This window comes from Callithrix jacchus, chromosome 9, assembly GCF_049354715.1.
Source record: "Callithrix jacchus isolate 240 chromosome 9, calJac240_pri, whole genome shotgun sequence".
NCBI classification, from domain to species: domain Eukaryota; kingdom Metazoa; phylum Chordata; class Mammalia; order Primates; family Cebidae; genus Callithrix; species Callithrix jacchus.
The window spans coordinates 130,557,620-130,582,081 of NC_133510.1; the positions used below are offsets into that span (position 1 = coordinate 130,557,620).

Below are 24,462 nucleotides of genomic sequence, written 5' to 3' on the forward strand. Positions count from 1 at the left end.
AGGGGTCTTGCCCTCACTTCACCACGGACATTTCCACATTGCTCCTGCTGTGGAGAAGAGATTGTTCCTTTATTGAACGATACGGAAGGAGAGAAATACGTCGTGGGCAAGGGCTCGGGTTTGGCATTTCTTGGCAGAATCTCAGGATGCAAGGAGACTGCGGCGCAATCCGGGAGCACCTGGAGCTTTCCCTGCTCATAAACAAGCGCTTATTCGTACCTCCGCGCTGTGATGCAGTAATCTAGCTCACCTGTCAACAGCAAAGGTGACTTTTTAAAGAAAGTTACTGCCTCGGAATAGAGAACCGTGATGATTTTACCACCTCGAAGGAGGCGTAAAACGGTAGCATAAAAGCCCTCACATATTGTTCTCAATTTTGTGATTCAGGGCTTTCCACCCAAAAAAAGCAGAACGATTCCAGGACGGGAGTCGCCGATGGATGCGCCGCGAGACCGCTGTTTTTCTGTGAGATAGGTCACAAATATTAATGGTATTGACGGAGGCTTTAAAAATGTGTCATGTCACATCCCAGCCATTGAAGCGCCCGGAATTCCACCACTTTGTTTCTCTGACTGACAACCACCCCTCTTTCTTTCCTGAATTCCTTTAGTTGGGTCTATTTTTCCCTTTCACCTTCAGAAATTATACATCAGCAAAGGTTTTCCCAAGTAGTTGCAGGTCAACTTAATGTAATATCTTAAGAGGTTTTTTCTCTTTTTCTTTTCTACTTAGCTGATGTCAACCTGCATTCTGGAATCAATCCTTTTGGGCTTATATATTTTTATTAAATATATATTTTAAAAACATATTTTAATTAATATATTTTTATGAAAAATATTAATTAAAATATATTTTAAATAAAAATATAGTAATTAAAAAATATTTTTGAGATGGAGACTGGTTCTGTCATCCAGGCAGAATTCCAACAGCACCGTCTCAGCCATTACAGGTGATCAAGTGTCAATGGTCACTTGAACCTCCACCTCCCCAGTTCAAGTGATCCTCCCACCTCAGCATCCCAAGTAGCTGGGATTACAGGCACACCACCATGCCCGGCAAATTTTAATATTTTTGTAGGGATGAGGTTTTGCCATGTTGGCCAGGCTGGTCTCAAACCCCTGACCTCAGGTGATCCACTCGCCTTAGCCTCTCAAAGTGCTGGAATTACAGGTCAGAGCCACCACACCCAGGCTGCTTCTGTATTTTTAATGTGCGTTAGGAAATGTTGTAGCATCTGATCCCTGTTGTGGGAATGGTTTGATATTCGGTTCCCTGCAAGTGCTCACTGGTGCTCATGTGTGTTACCTGTGAGTGGCTGAATTACATTGGGTCCCCTAGAAAAGCTGCCATCCACCCTGCCGTAACTGCATACGGTGACATTTACAAAGTGCTTGCCCTTAAATATCACCCAACAAAGACAGTTATTGCTGGTTATTTGAAGAGCGTTTGCACCGGCTGGCTTGGGACAGGCAGGAAAAGAAATAAAGATGCTGAGACGAGAGGGGTTTCGCCATGAGGAGTGGAAGGAATCCAGTCAAGGATCCAGCAGCCTGTATGCCTAACAGAAGTGTGTTGATTAAAGACTACGCGACGACAAATCACAGCAAGCCACGCTGACGCCACCCGCAGGCTGTCCTCTGCTCTTGACCAGCACCTATTTGTGATTTCTTCTCCTGCGATGGTTTCCGGCTTTCTTTCTTCCCAGGGGAGGTCAATTTTGTTCATGTTAGACCTGCTGCATTTCTCTAAAAGGAGCTGATATTTACTCGGAGAATCTTTCTGCCAAAGCACTGATTTTTGCGTGTTTTTAAACACTCACTGCTGGAACCCGGCAAGTTTGAGGGCGCGGTGGGGGTGTGTGTGTCATGATTAATCTCTTGATTTACTGTAAAATTGGCTCTGAAACGACCACACGTGATGGGAGCTACTGAAAAGAGTGACACCAGTGTTGGGAGTCTGTCTCTCTCTCTTTTTTGGGGGTGGTCTTTTTTTGTTCATTTTTAAATTTTTAATTGATAATGACTGTATATATTTACGGAGTTAAATATGATGTTTTGGTATATGCATAGATTGATGATTATATCAAGCTAATTAACATAACCATCACCTCCGATACTTATTATTTTTGCAGTGAGAACATTTAAAATCATTCTTTTAGCAATTCTTAAGTCCTGTGATTTGTGACTACTTGGATGAACCTAGAGGATATGATGCTAAGTAAAATCAGCCAGACACAGACAGACGAAAAGACCACAAGATCTCACTTACATGTTGAATCTGGAAAGGTAGAATTTATTTACTTTTTCATTAGACCTTTTGACTGTCTCCAAATCTCATAAACCACTGAAAGGTAGCCTTCCTGGAAGAATCCTGTCTACTGATATTAGAGTCATGTAGCTCCTTGACGCTTATTTTATTTTTTACTTGAAAACATTTTATTTTTCAATAATTATAGACTCACAGGAAGTTGCAAAAGTAGTGGAAAGAATCCTGTGTAGGCTTCAGCCAGTGGTAATGTCTTACAGAGCTATTGTACATCACCAAAATCAGACTATTGACACGGATATTTTTTCAAAAATTTTCGACATTTTCCAAAATGTTTAACCTGTATTCACTTGAATGTGTGTGGTTCTATTTACAATTTAAACACATTCAAACAGATCTGTGTAGCAAAGAGCAAAATTAGATACAGGACTCTTCCATCATTGCAAGAGATCTATTTTGTGGTCTCTCTTCATATTCACACCCACCAACCTTCTGCCCGTTGGTCTTGGCAGCAACTACTCTGTTCTCCATCTCTGTTGTTTTGTCATTTCCAGAATGCTCTATAAATGGAATTTTACAATATGTAATCCGCTTGGATTGGTATTTTTCACTAAGCAGCATAATATCTTCCTAGTCCCTCCAGGTAGTTCTTTGTGTCTTGTCATTCTTTTTCATTGCTGAATAGTATTCCTTTTTATACATGCACCAGTGTACGTCCAACCATTAGCCCACTGAAGGGCATTTGGATTGTTACAGTATTTTGCCAATATAAGTGAAGGTGTTATAAAATGTGCATTCAGAATTTTGTGTGAACAATAAGTTTTCATTTCTCTGGGATAAATGCCAAATAATGTGATGATGGCTGGTCTATTTGATAAATAAATGCTTAATTTTATAAGAAACTTTCAAACTGTTTTCCCAAGTAGCTATTAATATTACATTCATTCCAGCAATGCAGAAGCATCCTCACCAGCACTTGGTGGTGTCACTGTCTTTTTATGAGACCCATTCTGATGCCTGGTACTTCATTATGCTTTTAATTTGCATTTCCCTAATGGCTAATGATGTTGAAACTTTTTTCATGTACTTGTTATTCTTATCTCTTCCCTGGTGAAATATCTGTGCCTGCCTCCCATTCTTAAATTGTATTTGTGTGTGTGTGTGAGAGACAGGTCTCACTCTGTCGCCCAGGCTGGAGTGCAGTGGTGTAATCTCTGCTCACTGCAGCCTCCACCTCCTAGGCTGAAGGAATCCTCCTGCCTCAGCCTCTCGAGTAGCCACCACAGTCATCTGAGATTTTTATTTGTATTTTTTATAGGGACAGGGTTTCACCATGTTGTCCGAGCTGGTCTCGAATGCCTGGATCCTGCCTCTGCCTTCCAAAGTGCTGGGATTACAGACATGAGTCATCACACCTCCCCTACTTGCGTTGTTTTTATCATCTTTGTTTTCCCCGTTGAGTTTTTTCTAGGTCTTTATATAGCCTAGGAGCAAAGTATTAATCATACATGTGACTTACAAACCTTTACGCTCGTTGATTACTTTTCTTACTCTCTAAACAAAGGTAATCGTCGAGGAAAAGTGTTGTGTTTTGATGAAGTGCGATTTACCTTTTTTGTAAAGTATTTATTTTAGGGTCACACTTTTGGTGTTGTGTCTATGAACTCTTCACCTAGCAAAGCTCCCAAGTCTATTTTCTTATCTTTTCATCCACAACCACCAATCCACAAGTTCTACACTGTCACATTTAAATGTGTCTCCACCCGTTGCCAGATATGGTGCCACGTGCTTGCAATTCCGGCTCCTTGGGAGGCTAAAGAGGGAGGGTCACTGGAGCCTAGGGGTTTGAGTTCAGCCTGGGCAACATGGCAAGAGCCCATCTCTAAACATAATAAATAAACAAATAAATCTCCTCCCTTTAATAGGGCCTCTTTCTGCCAAGCTGTGGCCTCTCTCAAATAAGAATGCTAATCAGTGCTGACTGGGACAGCCCCCATCAGTTTTAACCCAGAACTCAATGATCCCGGTAGCCTGAATTAAGCATTTGACTCATTTATTCAACAACTATTAACTGAGATGGGCATTTTCCCAGGTGCTGGAAGCATAGATGTGGACAAAACTGACCGAGACCTCAGGCTTATTGATTTCCCCTTCTGGTGAGGAATATTGATGATTAGCCCTAAATTTCATATGAAGATATGCCTATGAAGAGCAAAGAACAAGGTAATGTGATGGACAGACAGCCATAGGCACGAAGGGGTCCAGGGGACCTATTTAGATTCCTCTGACAGTTGAGTTGAACTCTGAGTGAAGAGGAAGAGCCAGACATGGGGAGTTGTAGGGAAAGTGTGTTTATGACAAGAGGAACAGAGCACAAAGAACCGTGGGTGCAGAATCTACTGCTGGACAAAGGGTTTTCATTTGCAAAGTTGTTGATTCCAGCAACCAAACTGAGCAACAGGTGATGAAAACCCGACAGATTGTTGTCTTACCCCGGTACTTTATCCCAGAAAGGGAAGTCAGATCAGTGCAGAATACATTCAAATCTCTCCTGGGTTTGACAAACAGAATTATCAATATGACACTCCCAGGCACACACAAGGCAAGGCAAGGCCAAAGCCAAGGCTGAGGCAAAGGTCTGACTCAGCCTGTAGAGATACAGTGAACTGCTCTGAGACTCAGACAGTTTCTACTTACGTGGGCAGTGGAGGGAAGAGTACTCACAGGTACCAGCTCTCAGTGGCCATGGGCAGCAGAGGGAAGAGCACTCACTGGTACCAGCCCTCAATGGCTGTGGGCAGCAGAGGAAAGAGTACCCACAGGTACCAGCCCTCAATGGCCGTGGGCAGCAGAGGAAAGAGTACCCACAGGTACCAGCCCTCAATGGCCGTAGGCAGCAGAGGAAAGAGTACTCACAGGTACCAGCCCTCAATGGCCGTAGGCAGCAGAGGAAAGAGTACTCACAGGTACCAGCCCTCAATGGCCGTGGGCAGCAGAGGGAAGAGCACTCATAGGTACCAGCTCTCAATGAGCATGGGCAGCAGAGGAAAGAGTACTCACTGGTACCAGCCCTCAATGGCCGTGGGCAGCAGAGGAAAGAGTACCCACAGGTACCAGCCCTCAATGGCCGTGGGCAGCAGAGGAAAGAGTACCCACAGGTACCAGCCCTCAATGGCCGTAGGCAGCAGAGGAAAGAGTACTCACAGGTACCAGCCCTCAATGGCCGTAGGCAGCAGAGGAAAGAGTACTCACAGGTACCAGCCCTCAATGGCCGTGGGCAGCAGAGGGAAGAGCACTCATAGGTACCAGCTCTCAATGAGCATGGGCAGCAGAGGAAAGAGTACTCACTGGTACCAGCCCTCAATGGCCGTGGGCAGCAGAGGGAAGAGTACTCACAGGTACCAGCCCTCAATGGCCGTGGGCAGCAGAGGAAAGAGTCCTCATAGGTACCAGCTCTCAGTGGCCATGGGCAGCAGAGGGAATAGTACTCACAGATACCAGCCCTCAATCGCCCTCATCTCACAGAAGAAAGGACAAGGCTGAACACAGAAAGGCTGAACACAGAAAGGCTGAAAACAGAATGGCTGGACACAGAATGGCTTGCATTGCAAGCCATGGGATATGCTGCTGCTGAGAAGCCAACCCTCAATTGCAGCTAAGGAAGTTTCTATTCTGCAGCTCCTAGGGAGGCCTGACAGACAACTCATACCTCATCAGAACCTGGAATGTGATGAGAAAGTCCCTCATGGCAGCCTCTCAGGAGATATAGGGAGGTAAGTGGGAGATGGTCCCAGAGTGGCTATTTATTTATTTTTTTGAGTCAGGGTCTCACTGCCATCCAGACTGGAATGCATTGGTGCCATCACAGCTCACTGCAGCCTCAACCTTTTGGGCTCAGGTGATCCTCCCACCTCAGCCTCCAGGGTAGCTGGGACTACAGGCACATGCCACCATGCCCGGCTAATTTTTGTATTTTTTAGAGATGGGGTTTTGCCTTGTTGCCCAAGCTGGTTTTAAACTTCTGGGTTCAAGTGATCCTCCTGCCTTGGCCACCCAAAGTGCTCAGGCATGAGCCATCTCACCTGGCATCAGAGCGGCTCTTCTTAAGCGCTCCACCGTCCTGTGTTCCTGGAAGGCCACAAGGTGTTCTACCAAAACTCACACTAGCTGTGGCTGGAGTCTCTTCCCGTGTGGGCTGCATAGATGGGTCGTCAGGATGCCTCCAGGATTCCATAGCTCTGTAAGCTCTCCCGTGGATTTACTAACTCGATGGTCCCTCCTCCACAGCCCAAAGAGCACTGCCCTTCTTAGCTTCTAGAACCTTGTCCCTTACCCTGTTCTCAGATTTGGTCCCCAACCTGGTCATGCATAAAGCTTCAGCCAAGATGAGAAAATGAAGTCCAGTCACCTCCAGGCTAGTGAAACAGAAACACAGGCAGTTTAGTGGACTCCAGGGCTCTACCCAGCTTAAGGCTGTCAGTTCCCAGCAAGGCTCTTTCAGTCCATCTGCATTTTAGAATTTTCTAATCCACAAGGTACCTAGTGACTCAATTGAAAAGGGGCTCATTACTTGGCACACAGAGCTGCTGTCCCCACTACATAACCCCAATGCATTTCAGCAAAACCATTTACACCCGGTGCAGCACTTGCCCTGATATGCATGCAGACTGAGGAAATAAAGAATAAGGGCTTCTCAGGAAACAGTTCTGCAATATCCACAAATGAAAAGAGATTACAGAGTAGACCCTAAATAGTTTCCAAGGAGCCATTATGGAAAACAGGTAAATTAAATTAATTTAACTATGTTTTCTTTGTTTAAACAAATATATCTGGTGCTTGGAAAACAGCAGGTTGTAAAACTGCTTAATGTTTCTCTGAATATTAAGCGCATGCAAAAAAGACTCCTTTGTGACACTTTTTCTGAAGCCTAATTTCTTACCATGGCAAGAGGGACGATGCCCACAAAGGCTGCCTGGCCAATGAAGACCTCAGAGATGGCCGACTCACTCATGGAGTCCTCAATCGGGTTCTCCCAGCCAGGTAATTTGCCAGGCCCTGGTAAGGCCACGACTGTTGCAAGATTTAACAGAAGGAGCCATTTGTTCTGGAAAACAAACATATTAAGGTTCCATTTAAAGTCTGAGACTCAGCAGAATGTCAAGAATGTAATAAATTGCCACATTTTTCTTTGTCAACCAAAAGAATGTCTGCCAAGTTCAATAAGTCACATGGCAGTGTTTTCAGAGCCTAATTCACGGCTGCCCATCAGCAGCCCACAGCTGAGAATGGGCTGACGATCCATCTCCAGGGCTCCGTGTTGCAGAAAGCAGGCTGCCCTTCACTGGATGAGTAGCTCGGCCAGCATTTCACCTCAGACGCCATGCACTGCTCTCCCCTCCCCAGCCCAGGCACGGGCACGCCACAGGCCAAGCTCCACACTTAGGAAAGGCCCGCAGATCATTTCATGTAGCTCCATTGCTCCTCCAATCACAAAGCACACCCTGAACCCTGGCTGTTCCTGCTTCTACTTAGCTTGGGCCTGTGGACCAGTGGTTAAAACTCTCGAGGCTTTAGAATTTGCAGCTAATAGTGGAGACATCATAGATGTGTGGAAGCATCAGGAGACTGAGAATGAGAAAGACCTTCACACGCTACATGGTTTGCCACATAAACTACGAGCAACATAAGAAGGTACAATGCTGGATTTCTCATTTCAGCAAATGGGATTCGAAGTAATTTAAGGAAATCCCACCTGCCTTAATTCATGTACTGGCCACATCGTATGTGTGTTTGGAGGTGGGGGGCTAAGAAGTTGGTGAATTCTTTATATGAAAAAGACAAATGTGATTCTCAGTATTTCTGTATGCAGTATTTTTGTGTCAATAACAAGCCCCTTGTCATTGACATGGGCTTGTAAATTGCAGGCTATTGCATCAACAGGGAAGTCACTGAACAGAGTTAAAACAGAAAGCCACGCAGCACAGGATTGTGAATGACCCCACATTTGTTAGCCTGTTTCCATCCCTGTGAATCCAGCTTCACCCAGATCCAAGGAAGGTGATGGCAGAGCAGCTGATCCATAAGCTCTGCCCAGGCCTGAGCCACACACACCAGCTGCTCCTTCTCCGCTAATGAGCCTGCCTGGACCTACATGGGCTGAGAAGTCTTTTTCCTGCCTCTGGGGGCCCAGGAAAGGTCTACATTCTGGGTTCCCAACTTACAACGTGTGAGGAAAGAGTTTTGTAAAAGAACCTGCTGCCTGCTGCTTGTCTAACGAAATCTCCTACCATGGACAGCTCCTCTGCACTGGGACTTCCTGTAAGAAGGTGGGTGAAGAAACCACAATTATCCACTTCTTTGCATATGCCAAGAGGTACCAGAGGAACATTGGAATACAGCAATAGCTTTGACAAAGTCAAATTTCACTGACCTAATATCAAATTCTAACCCCGAATGAACTATATTAATCTTCACATAGGATTGGTCATATCCAACTTTTTCCCACTTAGCTAAGTTTGTAGAAAGTTCCAAATGCTGCTCTAATATTGCAGCCATCCACTAGAAGTGACTATTTAAATTGAAATGTGAATTTATTCAAATGACATAGGCAAATGGTCCCAGCTGAGCCCAAGCTAAGTGTGGGTACGTCGGGGCTATGATTCCTCAAATATCAATTGGTACAAGTTATTTTGCATGGTGAAGAAAATTTGCATTGAATAAAGGTTTCTGAACTCATGAGAGGACTGAAAGTGAGTACACATGGGACCGTCTTCCCCACCAGAGGACCCCTATTTACTTGGGTAACTTTAGTGAAAACACACACACACACACACACACACACACACAAATTAAGAGTGGAGTTTTGAATGGCGAGTGAGTGGTGACTGTGACACTGCTGAAGAGAAGCATGAATCTGGAAACTTAGGTGCCCAGTTTTCAGTTAAGCCTCCTCCCCACCACCATTTCCCATCCACAACATTCCAGGCTAAAGCCTCTTCCCAAGGCACAGGAATTCTCCGTGAATCTATCTGTTAAGTTACTTTTTTTTTTTTTGAGAGAAAAAGAGAAAAAGAAGGGGAAAAAAAGAAAAAGAGGGAAAAAGGAATATTACTTCATTCCTAAAATGGGTTTCAATAATGGCCGATCAATATTTTGAGTGTTTAAAGTGGTTAATGCATATTTTATGTGTTTAAAATGGAGACCTCTATTGTGTTTATTTGTTCTGGCTCTGAGTTCAAGTCCTGGATATCGTTATCAATTTGTTGTCGTGTTGAATCTAAATCTCATTATGTGTCTTATGTATCTGGGTGTTAAGATCTCTTATTGTTACATTAATCCTTTTACCCTTGCATCCTTGTAGCTTTGAAATCTATTAAGTGTGAGAATTGCAACTCCTGCTTTTTATTTATTTATTTTTGCTCTCCATTTGGTTGGTGAGTTTTTTTCCTTCCCCTTGTTTTGAGTCTTTGTATATCTTCAGATATATTGTTAGATTTTGTGGATAATGTATATTTTGTGTGTTTAAAATGGAGAGCTCTATTGAGTTTATTTGTTCTGGATCTTAGTTCCAGTCTCGGGTATCGTTATCAATTTGTTGTCTCGTTGAATCTAAATCTCATTATGGGTCTTATGTATCTGGGTGTTAAGATCTCTTATTATTACATCATTCCTTTTACCCTTGTATCCTTGTAGCTTTGAAATCTATTTTGTCAAATGTGAAAATTGCAACTCCTGCTTTTTATTTATTTATTTTTGCTCTCCATTTGGTTGGTACGTTTTTTTTTTTTTTTTTTTTCCAACCCTTTATTTTGAGTCTATGTATATCTTTGGATATACCGTTAGATTTTGTCTGTCTGTATCTTTTGATTGGGAGATTTGGTCGATTTAAATTTAGGGTTGCTGCCATTTGTTATTAACTGGCTATTTTGTCCTTTCGTTGATAAAAATTCTTCTTTATGTTAATGCTCTTTACTTTTTGGTGTATTTTTAGAAAGGGTCATACTGGTTGTTCCTTTCTGTGTATAATGCTTCTTTTAGAAGTTCTTGTAAAGCAGGCCTGGTGGTAATAAAATCTCTGAGTACTTGCTTGTTCCTAAAAGATTTTATTTTTCCTTCAGATGTAAAGCTTAAATTGGCAGGATATGAAATTCTGGGCTGAAAGTTCTGTTGATTAAGTATATTGAATATTGGCCCCCACTCTCTTCTAGCTTGTAGGGTTTCCGTTGAGAGATCTGCTGTAAGCCTAATAGGCTTACCTTTATGGGTAACTTGATCTTTCTCTCTGGCTGCCCTTAATATTTTCTCCTTTGTTTCGATCTTGGTGAATCTAATGATTATGTGCCTTGGGGTTGGTCTTCTTGAGGAATATCTTTGTGGTGTTCTCTGTATTGCCTGGGGTTGAATAGTGCCCTGCTTTGCTAAATTAGGAAAATTTTCCTGGATAATGTCCTGGAGAGTATTTTCCAGCTTGACTTCATTCTCTCCGTCACATTCAGGTACACCAATCAAGCGTATATTAGGTCTTTTCACATAGTCCCATATTTCTTGGAGACTTTGCTCATTCCTTTTTATCCTTTTTTCTCTATTCTTGTCTTGTCGTTTTGTTTCATTAAGTTGGTCTTCTACCTCTGATACCCTTTCTTCTGCTTGATCCATTCGGCTGTTTAAGCCTGTACATATTTCACTAAGTTCTCGTGTTGTATTTTTCAACTCCATAAGTTCATTTGTATTCCTCTCTATATTGTCTATTCTTTTCAACATTTCATCTAACCTTTTTTCCAAGTTCTTAGTTTCTTTACATTGGGTTAGAACAAGTTCCTTTAACTCCCAGAAGTTTCTTATCATCCACCTTTTAAAGCCTACTTCAGATAATGGAACACAGTCCTTTTCCATCAGGGCTTGTTCCATTACTGATGAGTCCTCTTCCATCAGGGCTTGTTCGGTTGCTGATGAGTCCTTTTCCATCAGGGCTTGTTCCGTTGCTGATGGGTTCTGATTTTGAGTATACTCGGCCTTCTTAGGCTGTTTTTTTCCCTTCATTGTAGATGAACCGCCTTTCTAATTAGTTTTCTGAGTCGACGTCCGACTTACTGATTCCCAGTGCTGGGATCCGAGCAACCCACTGTGGCAGCCTAAATAGCGATAAGACTGATGGTGCTCTTCTGCCCGGGAATCTCTGGTCTGGCTTCCCTCTTGAGTCCGCAACAAGCGGCTCTGACTTCCTGGAGCTCCAAACTCCGGTCAGTAGGGGAAGCAGTCCCGTTGGCTCTGCATGAAGAGCTGCTGCGCCGAGACACCGGCAAAACCACTGTGGCGGCCACAAGAGTCGCGCTGGCGACCCGTGGGGCTCCTCCACTGGGAATCGGCTGATCGGTGAGTGATGAAAATTCGTCTAATGATGTGGTGTCGTCTCGTTCTCTGAGCTTTCACTGGGAGCTACAATCCTGAGCTGTTAGTGGTCGGCCATCTTGGATTGATCTCAAGTTACTTTTTACAAGGGATGCTTGGTCCAGTCAGACCAAATTTTCAGTTTCTCATTGGGCTGCACTGTGCTTTGTAACCAGAACTAAGAAGCTACTTCTGACAGGTCCTCAGCATCCCGTACACCTCCGAGAAGCTAATGCCAGGAAAGTGATCATCCAGTGAGAATAGACATGGAGTTAATGCCATCTGTCACCAGCCACTTCATCCTGCTAAATTCACACTCTGGTCCTGGGGTAAAGAAGGAGAAGTGGCCAGTCTTTGGGCAAAGGAGGTAGGGTCTGCATGAGACAATCAGCCCCTCTGACTGTGGGCACGTCCTGCTCCTCTCTGACTTCCCAGCCTGGGAGCTGTGTCTGCTGCAGAAACCTGCCCAAGTCCAGCAATAAAAATAAAGGAGAATCACTTCTATGTAAAGTCTTTTTCTTTTGAGCCATTTCTCTCAACCCAGAGGAAGGAATTCTTGTACTTTTGGGCAGTAGACATATTTGTTAATAAGTCCATTTCTATGGAAGTTTGTTCATAGCTATTAATTTCATGATCTATTCTTGATAAGCCTTTCCAGTTTAGAAAAGTGCTTCATAATTCTCTCAATTTAATAATTACAACTGCCTTTGAGGAATTTTGATCAGAGCATCAGCCATGAGATATGCATTAGGCATTTTTTCTGGGGTGGAGAAGCTCAGGTGTGAGTGTATGTATGTGATTGTGTGTGTGTGACTGTGTGATAGAAGGGATCAGGTGTGAAGTGGCCACATTACTTGCCTATTTCTCCCTTGAGCTAGAGCACACAGGCTTCTTCCAAAAGGACTTTCTTCCCATAAGCCCTGTTTCCCATGAGCGCATAAAAGGACACTCACTTAGGGACTTTAGTCACCCCATTTCCCACCCTTTACACTCAGACCAACAGTCTTCCCCTTTCATGGGAATTTCCCCACATAGTCACCTGTTTATCCTGCCTCTTAATGGCAGGAGGCCTAAGGATGCCTTCCTTAGAAGGGCTGCTGGCAAGGCTGATGCTGGGCTGGTGTGCAGGAACTCGGATTTTGGTAGGAGGGCTCCCATCATTCCCTAACTGATGAGAGAGGGTCTCTATGCCTAAACTCTTTGTGCAAACAATATGGCTCATGCTGAACGCTTGTTTTCTGTATAGGAGTCTGAAATTTTTGAATCTGCTAGGCAGGGGACACCTACGTGGCTGGCTCCCAGTAAAAACCCTGGGCACTGCATTTCTAAAGTGCTTGCTTGTGAATAGAACAACTCTCAGCCAGTGTGGTCCAGGCAGGCACATTGGCAGAGAAGAAGTGAGCTGGCTTGTGTGACTCAGGCCTTAGGGAGACTGGCACATTGGCAGAGAAGAAGTGAGCTGGCTCGTGTGACTCGGGCCTTAGGGAGACTGTGGCACATTGGCAGAGAAGAAGTGAGCTGGCTCGTGTGACTCGGGCCTTAGGGAGACTGTGGCACATTGGCAGAGAAGAAGTGAGCTGGCTTGTGTGACTCAGGCCTTAGGGAGACTGTGGATTGGTTGCCCTGTCATCACCTTTCTTAGATCTGGGTCAAGCTCAATTCATGATGATGGAAACGGGTCATTCACAACCCTGTGCTGGATGGCGTTTTTTTTTGACTCTGTTTAGTGACTTCTTTGTCAGTGCAATAGCCTGCAGTTTATAATAATTAGAGGTGTCCTGTGTGTTAAAATACTAAGAATAGCCCTTGTATTTTTCACTTATATGGAACACACCAACTTTCTTCTCCCCTTCCCCCCAAAACACGTACAGCATACATTGTTAAGGGAGAGGAAGAGGAGGAAAGAGGAAATATACATTATTAGAGCATCTGGGGAAAGCAGGCTCAATCTCCTTCCTGCAGTGAGCCTGGGTTGGGGGATGCGGACCTGCCATTTCCCCACTCAGACTCAGCATCCAGGCACTTCTTATGATGGGAGCTTCTTTCTACCCTGAGTGTGTTTCTAGGCTATTTTGCAGCCTATCAAAGATGTCTATTGTGTAGGCAATACAGTGTCCAGGCCTAATCCTGCTTCACCTGGTACCCAACCCAAGAACTGTGCTCAACCCTGAGGAACAGCTGGCTGTCTGAGACCCACTGAGGCTGAGTTGGACTGACAAATGATGTATCTGTCTTCTGCATAGTGTCTCCCTGCATAGGTTTTCATGGATCATTTTGCTTCTAAGCTGTTTGTACCCTATGAGCCAACATTAGAACACAGGACGCACCCCACCTCACCCAAATGCTACTCCACTGTAAAAAAGATCAAAGCACGGCTGTTCTACTGAATCTCGGGGAAGGAGACTTATGGCTATGCCTTCTTGGCACTTTCTTTATTCCAGTTGCATTCCCCAGTGCATTTTCTTTTTTTTCTTTTTTCTTTCTTTTTTTTTTTTTTTTTTTTTTTTTTTTTTTGAGACAGAGTCTTGCTGTGTTGCCAGCCTGGACTACAGTTGCGCTATCTCAGCTCATTGCAACCTCCATCTTCCGGGTTCAAGTGATTCTCCTGCCTCAGCCTCCCAGTACTTGGGACTACAGATTCATACCACCAGGCCCAGCTACTAATTTTTGTGTTTTTAGCAGAGATGGGATTTCACCATGTTGGCCAGGCTGGTCTCGAACTCCTGACCTTAGGAGATCCACATGCCTCAGCCTCCCAAAGTGCGTTTTTATGCATCATATGGTACTGTGGAATACGATATAAAAACCACAGGCTGACCAATCTTAAACTGAATCTTGTGATGCTAATATCTGTAAAGCCCTCTGATTTAGGCCATTATCCCATCTCCTCTACACATAATGTAGTCTTCATCTTTCTTAATAACAGCCCCCGGGTCAGTGCAGTCCACCTCTTGGGTAAGTAGGCCCAAAGCACCCTTGAGTTCACTTACCAAATGAGCATCACTTTTAAGATAACTTGATCAATCTCTGACTCCCCGCTGCAGACGATAACTCCTAGAGGACTAGGTTATGTGTATATTGCTCCCTGCACCATCTGTAGTGGCTGGCATGGTGCCCGGCAAATTGTAAGAATCCTCTAATCAGTGTTTGTTTAATTCATCGAGTATACTCAAAGGTCTGACAGGATACCCTGTAACATTCTGGGGATGTAATTTGCATCCTGGGAGACAAGAAATGACTAGCTGATTGAGTCTTGAGCCATGCCCTCATGCCTAGCTGGTAAGTATATTTATATACACTTGGCTTCATAGAAAACATATCTGTCTCTCTTAATAAAACATTAGTTCCCAACTGGGAACAACGTAAACCCTCAGGGAACATTGGTCAATGATTGGAGACAAATTTGATTGTCACAAACTGGACGGTGCTTCTGCTATCTAGGTAGTAGAGGCCAGAGATGCTGGCCAACATCCCATAACACAGCACAGCCATCGCCCCAACACCCACAGTATTCTGGCCCAAAATGTGGGTAATGCCATGGCTAAGAAACCCTGCAAAACACAGCAAGCATTTCAAAGGCCAGAGACTGTTATTGCCACCTTAGACCCCCAGGAGCTAGCACGATAACTGGCATATTCATCGAGAGCATACTATCGAGGGCGTACTATTGAGGGCGTACTATCGAGAGCGTACTATCGAGATTTGTACTATCGAGAGAGTACTATCGAGAGCATACTATCGAGGGCGTACTATCGAGGGCGTACTATCGAGGGAGTACTATCAAGAGCGTACTATCGAGGGCATACTATTGAGGGCGTACTATCGAGAGCGAACTATCGAGATTTGTACTATCGAGAGAGTACTATCGAGAGCATACTATCGAGGGCGTACTATCGAGGGAGTACTATCAAGAGCGTACTATCGAGGGCGTACTATCGAGGGTGTACTATCGAGAGCGTACTATCGAGATTTGTACTATCGAGAGAGTACTATCGAGAGCATACTATCGAGAGCGTACTATCGAGATTTGTACTATCGAGAGAGTACTATCGAGAGCATACTATCGAGAGCGTACTATCGAGATTTGTACTATCGAGAGAGTACTATCGAGAGCATACTATCGAGAGCGTACTATCGAGATTTGTACTATCGAGAGAGTACTATCGAGAGCATACTATCAAGGGCGTACTATTGAGGGAGTTCTATCGAGAGCGTACTATCGAGAGAGTACTATCGAGAGCGTACTATTGAGATGTGTACTATCGAGGGAGTACTATTGAGAGCGTACTATTGAGAGAGTACTATCGAGATTTGTTGAGTACCTACTAAATGCCAGAAAATGGTAATTCAAAGGCAAACAAAACAAACAAGTCTCCCTTGCCTTGAATAGGCATTAATAAAAAAAATCATGCCAAGTGAAACATAACTGCTATAATAAAAGTCAAACAGAGCAGTTGAATTTTTTAGAGAGTTAAACAAAAAATTAAAACCACAATGAGGCACCACCACACACTTATCAGAATGCTTAAAGTTAAAAAGTAACAAAATGCCAATTGTAATGGCTCGCACCTATAATGCCAACACTTTGGGAGGCTGAGGCAAGAGGATCACTTGAGCCCAGGTGTTTGAGATCAGCCTGGACAGCATAGCAAGACCTATCTAGACACACACACACACACACACCACACACACACACACACACACACCACATACACACACACACATCAGCTATGTGTGGCAGCACATGCCCATAGTTCCAGCCCCAGGTGGGGCTGCTGTGGGACGCTCGCTGGAGCCCAGAAGTTCAAGGCTGTAGTGAGTAATGATTGTGCAACTCCACTGTAGTCGGGGCGACAGAGTGAGACTGTTTCTAAAAAATAAGTCATAATAATAATACCAAATGCTGGGAAGAATGCAAAGAGAGTAGATCCCTTATAGACTTGTAGGTGAACGATACAGAAAGAAATAGGGTGAAGCATGCAGGGAATTAGAATTGCAGAGCTAGAGAGCACACAGTAAAATTGGGTGGTCAAAGTGTCGCTGGGACGTGACCTTTGAAAAGGTGTCTCCTTTTCACTTTCTATTCTCTCTTTGTATTCATGTCAGTGTGTTGGGATAATTACTACACTGCCAGCACTACTTTTTTTTTCCTTAAGTTAGATTTACTCAATTGATCAGTGAACAGTGAGGATATGACTGCATTCCACTCATCCTTCAGGTCTCAGCTCAAACATCACCTCCTTGTAAACACACTCCCTGAACCCTCTCTCATTCTCTCCTATTGTAGTTCATATTCTGTTAGTGCAAAAGTTATTGCAGTTTAGAGTAGACTTATTTGTAATAGTCTCAGACTAGAAACAAAACCAGTGTTCTTTAACTGTTAAATGTTTAAACAATCTGCACCAGGGAAGCTAAGAAAGGGAAAAAACACACTATTGATGCATGTACCATCCTGGATGGACCTCAAGGGAATCACAATAAATGCGGAAAAAAAAAGACCATCTCAAAAGGTTTCATACTATCTGTCTTTTTAGATAACATTCTTAAAATGACACATATTAATGTATTACTTTATATAACAATCTAAAAATAATATAAGGAAGAAGAACAAATAAGGGCTTGTCAGGGGTTAGGGAGGAAGCGGGAAGGAGAGGAGTGCTTGTGGCTATAAAAAGGAGAGAAAGAAAATGTTCTGCCCGAGTGTGAGGGTGATGACGTGAGTCTGCACGTGTGTACAACTGCACAGAATAAATTGCATGGAAGAATTCCTATGCATACGTGCAGGTAAAAGTGGCGAGTTCTGCATAAAGTCTATAGATTGTGTCCATTTCGATGCCCGAGCTGAAATGCTGTACGTAGTCATGCAGGATGAGACCACTGAGGGAAACTGGGTGAACTTTGCACAGGATCTCTCTGTGTTATTTCTTTTCTTCTTCGCTCTTGTTACCCAGGCTGGAGTGCAATGGCGTGATCTCGGCTCACCGCAACCTCCGCCTCCTGGGTTCAGGCAATTCTCCTGCCTCAGCCTCCTGAGTAGCTGGGATTACAGGCACGCACCACCATGCCCAGCTAATTTTTTGTATTTTCAGTGGAGACGGGGTTTCACCGTGTTGACCAGGATGGTCTTGATCTCTTGACCTCGTGATCCACGTGCCTCCACCTCCCAAAGTGCTGGGATTACAGGCGTGAGCCACCGCGCCTGGCCTTCGTGTTATTTCTTACAACCGCATGTGAACTGAAATTACCTCAAAATATAAAGCCTCAAAGGTTAAATAAAAATTTAAATTTGATAGCCATCGTTTACTCTCTGCCTCTATGATTTTGACTTTCTTATATTCCACAGGCAATAATAATGTATAATTCAAAATAAGAATGAAAGTGAAATGTCTTAGCACGAAAAAAGAGTAAATGAGTTGATTAATGTATTAGCTTGATTTAATGATTTCACATTGTATAAATACATCAAAACATCACATTGTATCCCATAAATGTGTACAATGATTTGTCAATTTAAAATAATATCAATAAAAATAATAATATGACCTTTAAATTTGAGTTTAAAAAGAAAGAAATAATATAAATTAAAATATGAACAAATATTAGGTTGGTGTAAAAGTAATTGTGTTTTTATAGTTATTTAAAATAGCAAAAACTGCAATAACTTTTGCACTAACAGGATATAAACTACAATAGGAGAGAATGAGAGAAAGTTCAGGGAGTGTGTTTATAAGGAGGTGATGTTTGAGCTGAGACCTGAAGGATGAGTGGAATGCAGTCATATCCTCAGTGTTTACTGATCAAATGAGTAAATCTAACTCAAGATAAAAAAGTAGTGCTGGCAGTGCAGTAATTATCCCAACTCACTGGCGTGAATACAAAGAGAAAATAGAACGTGAAAAGGAGACAGCTTTTCAAAGGTCAGGTCCTGGTGACACTGACCATCCAGTTTTACTGTGTGCTCTCTAGCTCTGCAATTCTAATTCCCTGCATGCTTCACCCTATTTCTTTCTGTATCATTTAACTTCTAATGTATCAACTTCGATATGGTTATGTGTAAGGTCTCCATTCCTCTACTAGAATGAAATGTCTTGAAGGCAGGAATTTTTGCCTGTTTTGCTCACTGATGTATCCAGAACTTAGAAGTCTGCCTGGGACATAAGAGATGCTCATTAAACATCTGTTGAATGAATGAATGAGTGTTAAACACAGTCTGAGTGGGTCTCAGAGGAGGCCCTGCTGAGTGCAGCAGAGCCCCTGAGCTGCAGGTGAGTGGAGGAGACAGAGCTGTGTTGGTGGGCAGGCCAGGGAAGGCTCCCGGGGGAGGCTGGGCTAGGATGAGCTTTGGGAACAGGACTTGCAGGACAGGCAGCTGCCACACCCCCACTGTGTGGGGTCCCCTCATCACCCTGTTTATCCTCCTTCCCACTCCCTGAGTCCGCATCAACTCTGGTGTCCCAGAGAGAAGTGGGGCATAATCCTGCTCACGGATCCCGTCAATGGACCTGATTCCACTCCCCCGTCCACCTCACCTCCAACAATGAAATTAATCTAACACATCTTATACCGGGGAAAACTACCAGGGTGGGGGTCCTAGCCTCAGTTTGAAGAAGTGGGGGCTAAAGGGGGCTGCATCAAACCAACAAGTTTCCATGTTCCTTTTACAGCAAAAGGGACTTTTATATAACCAAATGTGGCGTTTTAGTGACTTTTTGATAATGTACAATTTTTCGTGAATTTAAATTTATTTCTTTCTATATTTCTAGGACCAATTTCATTTTTAATAAGATGAAAAAAATGTCTAGAGAAAAAACTCCTGTTTTTGCCGTGTAATGTTCCACAAGCGAAGCTGTAGAAAAGTGCTTGTCAGCTGAATAAAAAAACACATTTGATAGAAAAAAAAAAAAAAACCCATGTGTCTCACCCACTACTCTTCGGTTTTGCTTGTGTTTAACGTGACATTATAACATACAATTCTTATCCGTTTTGAACCAAGGTAGAATGATAGGATCAGATATCCCCTCCCACCTAAAACAAACTTTTTAGAAAACCAGAAACGATATATAAAACAATCAATTCAAGAAAATGGACATCAGACAATGAAGGAAAGTGATCCTTTCCTGCTTGAGAGATAGAAAACTAATGAGCTGAGATGTATAGTTGCCCTGGTATCCCCCTTTGAGGGAGTTTCCAGGCTACGACTTAGGAAAAGGGAACCCAGACTGTGCCCAGCAGGTGCTGGGTGATGAGACAGAGATGAAGGTACAAGGAGAACACTGGCGAGCTGATCAAAGAACAGAACACTAAATAAGAGACGACTGCAACTGCCCTGGGAGAGAGTTCTGGAAAACCGCAGTGGAACCCTCTGGTGGATTTGAGAGGGCCAGTGGGTATATGAATGAAGACACCAGCCTATGACAGAGAAAGAACGACACGAACCTTCCACTCCTCCTTCAAAGAGAACCCACCTCAGACCAGGGGACAGATAAGACAACTGTTGTAACCAGTTTGTTCTTTACCTGTTTCTTTCTGCCGAATATCCCAAGATCTGCCAGGAAATGATTACACTGAAAGCATCTTAAACTAACTTTCTAAATGCAACTTTTAGAAATTGTTTCTCTTTTTGTTTCTTCTTAGTATTATCCTTGATAAAATGCAAAACGATTTAATGAATTAATTTCTATTTAAATCTCCATGAACTAGAAAAACTTCATCAGACAGGAAGTTCTCACAGCACTAGTTTTTTTTTTTTTAATTTTTTATTGGATTTTAGGTTTTGGGGTACATGAGCAGAGCATGCAAGACAGTTGCGTAGGTACACACATGGCAGTGTGCTTTGCTTTTCTTCTCCCCTTCACCCACATTTGGCATTTCTCCCCAGGCTATCCCTCCCCACCTCCCCCTCCCACTGGCCCTCCCCTTTTCCCCCCAATAGACCCCAGTGTTTAGTACTCCCCTTTCTGTGTCCATGTGTTCTCATTTTTCATCACCCGCCTATGAGTGAGAATATGCGGTATTTCATTTTCTGTTCTTGTGTCAGTTTGCTGAGGATGACGTTCTCCAGATTCATCCATGTCCCTACAAACGACACAAACTCATCATTTCTGATTGCTGCATAATATTCCATGGTGTATATGTGCCACATTTTTCCAATCCAGTCTATTATCAATGGGCATTTGGGTTGATTCCAGGTCTTTGCTATTGTAAACAGTGCTGCAATGAACATTCGTGTACATGTGTTTTTATAGTAGAAGGATTTATAGTCTTTTGGATATATACCCAGTAATGGGATTGCTGGGTCAAATGGAATTTCTATTTCTAAGGCCTTGAGGAATCGCCACACTGTCTTCCACAATGGTTGGACTAATTTACACTCCCACCAACAGTGTAAAAGTGTTCCTTTTTCTCCACATCCTCTCCAGCATCTGTTGTCTCCAGATTTTTTAATGATCGCCATTCTAACTGGCATGAGATGGTATCTCAATGTGGTTTTGATTTGCATCTCTCTGATGACCAGTGATGATGAGCATTTTTTCATATGTTTGTTGGCCTCATGTATGTCTTCTTTCGTAAAGTGTCTGTTCATATCCTTTGCCCACTTTTGAATGGGCTTGTTTGTTTTTTTCCTGCAAATCCGTTTGAGTTCTTTGTAAATTCTGGATATCAGCCCTTTGTCAGATGGGTAAACTGCAAAAATTTTTTCCCATTCTGTTGGTTGCCGATCCACTCTAGTGACTGTTTCTTTTGCCAAAAAGGATAAATTTTTAAGTAACAAAATGCGTCCAGGAGCAAAGTTCAAAAATATTTATTAGAATACAAAAACATCAGCATTCGATGGACTAAAATCCACAATACCTGACATCCAACCAAAGATTTCCATGAATCAAAGAAGGAGAAGACGGTTACCCTGAATGAACAGAAAAATTAGTGGAGAAAAACAATGAAGTCCACATACAGTATGGATCATCAATAGGAAATGACATCAACAGTTACAACAGTATCGCCTATGTTCAAAAAGCTGGAAGATCGATTGTAGCCCTCATTGGTGAGAGTAGATCTTCTTTACTCAGTCAGTCAATCGAAATGCTAATCACTTAAGGAAATGCTCACGGATAGACCCAGAAGTAATGTTTCACCAGCTGCCTAGGAATTTGTCAGCCTAGTCTAGTTGACACATAAAATCCATCATCAATCTTGGGAAATGGATAAAAAGACTGAAATCAAGAAGGGACACATAAGACTTCCAATTTTATCTGTAACATGTTCTTAATATCCAAGGAAACATCAAAATATTAAGAACTGACAAAGCTGAGTGTTGGGCACATAAGGCGTTTGTATATTTGTTATTTTCTAACTTCTACAAACTGGCCTGATTTTTTCATCGAAACCTTGCACCCAAATTTCAGGCTTGGGCAATTCTGCTGCTGTTATTTTAATCTTAAATATATTTTTGCTGTATAAACACTAAGAAATGTCCTACCTGACTCTTGAATCCATTTCTAACAAGGAAGCTAACTCATTACCCCACTTCCAAATCACAGGACATAATCTTATCTTCTCCTTATATTCCTTTTTCTTCTCATTTTATTATTTTTAAAGTAAAATCTACCTTGCAGACTGGTATGAATGGCCTTATTTTGCTCAGCCAACACTTTCCCAGAATGGGAAACAATAAATCTTAGCAACGAGCAAATACTCTGGGCACCTCCACTTTCGCAGCTGCCAAAGCCACAACTATTTCTCACGTTAACAATTCACACTTCCAGCTTAGCTGGTTTTTATCAGCAGCATCTTGACAAGCCTGGGGACAGCTAAGACAATTGCTGTAATTATTTTTTTCTTTGCCTGTTTCTTTCTGCCAATATCCCGAGCCCTTCCAGGAAATGATGGTTCCAAAAGCATCTTAAACTAACTTCCTAAATGCATCTTTTAGGAGTTATCCCTCTTTTTGTTTCTTAATAGGATCCTTGATAAAATGCAAAATGACTTAATGAATTCATTTGTATTTCAATCTCCATAAACCAGAAAAAAATCTTAGTTTGGGTGATTTAAAAAATAATGCAGTGTTTGCTGGTGATATACACAGTGGAAGGGCTGTTGGATCTTGTTTACTCTTTGATGGGCTCTGGATACAGATTTTTGGAGACAAACATCCATGCGTTTGCATGCTTGCCTGAGTGTGATGCTGGAAAATGTATATTTTGATTTGTATAATGCAAAGTCAATTTTTTGAATAAATAATCTATTCCCAGGATTCAAAATTAAAAATCATAAAGGCAACTGAAAACTGATTCTTCCATTAATGCCTCTCAAATCCTCAGCCAAAGATGTGTCAGTTTTCTTATTAGCCTCAGAGTTACTCATTTGACGCTTCTACAAACATCAACAAGTGTGAGGCTTTGCCTGTCGTTACACAAAGGCTGCACCTTATGGACCCAGTTTTGCATGTGGGACACGTGATCTTTGTGGTATGAGAGTTTTGGTTGTTTTCTCCCATGACAATGGAATGATTGGCCTGGAAATTATGTTGTAACCAGTCCCATGCTTCCATCTGACCCCAGGGCCAGGAAGGGCAATTCCTCGCATGCCTAGAAGGTCAGTGGTGAAGAGCATTCCTGACTAAAGTACTAGGAGGCTCTGGCGAAAGCGGGTCACACAGCTGCCAAAGAGAGCACCACGATTCACTATGTGTCTGTTTGCAGAGTCTGTGCCAAGCGTGACTGAATGTAACACTTACTCTGTGCAAAGTTAATTATTTTAGTCACACTGAAATGTATTGTTTTTAATCGGCCACATGAGCTAAAGTCTATGTACAATGAAATTCACCAATTTTACCTACACATTCCAATGAGGGTTGACAAATACATAGTCAGGTAACAGCCATCATTATCAAGATACAGAATTTTCCCATTACTCCAAAACGTTCTCCTAGGCTCCATCGTATTCAATTTCCTCTCCATCCCTCCCAACCCTCACAGCCACTAATATGCTTTCTCTCATAGTTTTGCCATTTAAAGAATTGCACAGAAATGAGATCATAAAGTGTGTAGTCATTGGTTTGGCATTTTCAATTAGCATCATTCTTTTGAGATTCAATCACGAATCTATTTCATCTATTATATACTCTGTTTTAGTGTTCACTGGTATTCCACTGTGTGGATAAATCACAATCTGTTTATCTACCTTTCAGTTCATAGACATCTGGGTTTTTTCTAGTTTGGGGCTGTAGTGAATAAGGCTGCAATAACATTTATGTTCAAATCTTTGAACGTAGTGTTAGCATATGTTTTTAGTTAACATCTATGTTAAGGGCCGGGCGCGGTGGCTCACGCCTGTAATCCCAGCACTTTGGGAGGCCAAGGCGGGTGGATCATGAGGTCAAGAGATTGAGACCATCCTGGTCAACATGGTGAAACCCCGTCTCTACTAAAGATACAAAAAATTAGCTGGGCATGGTGGTGCATGCCTGTAATCCCAGCTACTCGGGAGGCTGAGGCAAGAGAATTGCCTGAACCCAGGAGGCGGAGGTTTCAGTGAGCCGAGATCGCACCATTGCACTCCAGCCTGGGTAGCAAGAGCAAAACTCTGTCTCAAAAAAAAAAAAAAAAAAAAAAAAAAAAAAAAAAAAAAAAAAAAACTATGTTAAAAGGAAAACTTTAGTCAAATTAAATTTAAACATGTTTAATGGAACAAAGAACGATTCAGAAATCAGGCAGCCCCAGAATCACAGCAGATTTGGAGAGATTCCAGGGGTGCCTCATGGTCAGAACAAAATTATAAACAAAAAAAGAGAAAAAGTAAAGTGATGGACAG

At 42.7% G+C, this 24,462-nt stretch overlaps 1 protein-coding gene across 3 annotated transcripts in view; it reads right to left on the reverse strand.

Moving 5' to 3' along the window:
• LOC118144390 (transmembrane protein 132B-like) overlaps positions 1-24,462 on the reverse strand; it is a 75,237-nt gene that overhangs the window by 36,699 nt on the left and 14,076 nt on the right. For all 3 annotated transcript variants that reach the window (XR_004729189.3, XM_035258172.3, XM_078338141.1), the window contains exon 2: positions 7,205-7,369. Coding sequence is in view for 2 of the 3 variants with exons in the window: in XM_035258172.3 (XP_035114063.1) it covers positions 7,205-7,369 (165 nt within the window). In the remaining variant the exon portion in view is untranslated. The remainder of the gene's footprint in view (positions 1-7,204; positions 7,370-24,462) is intronic.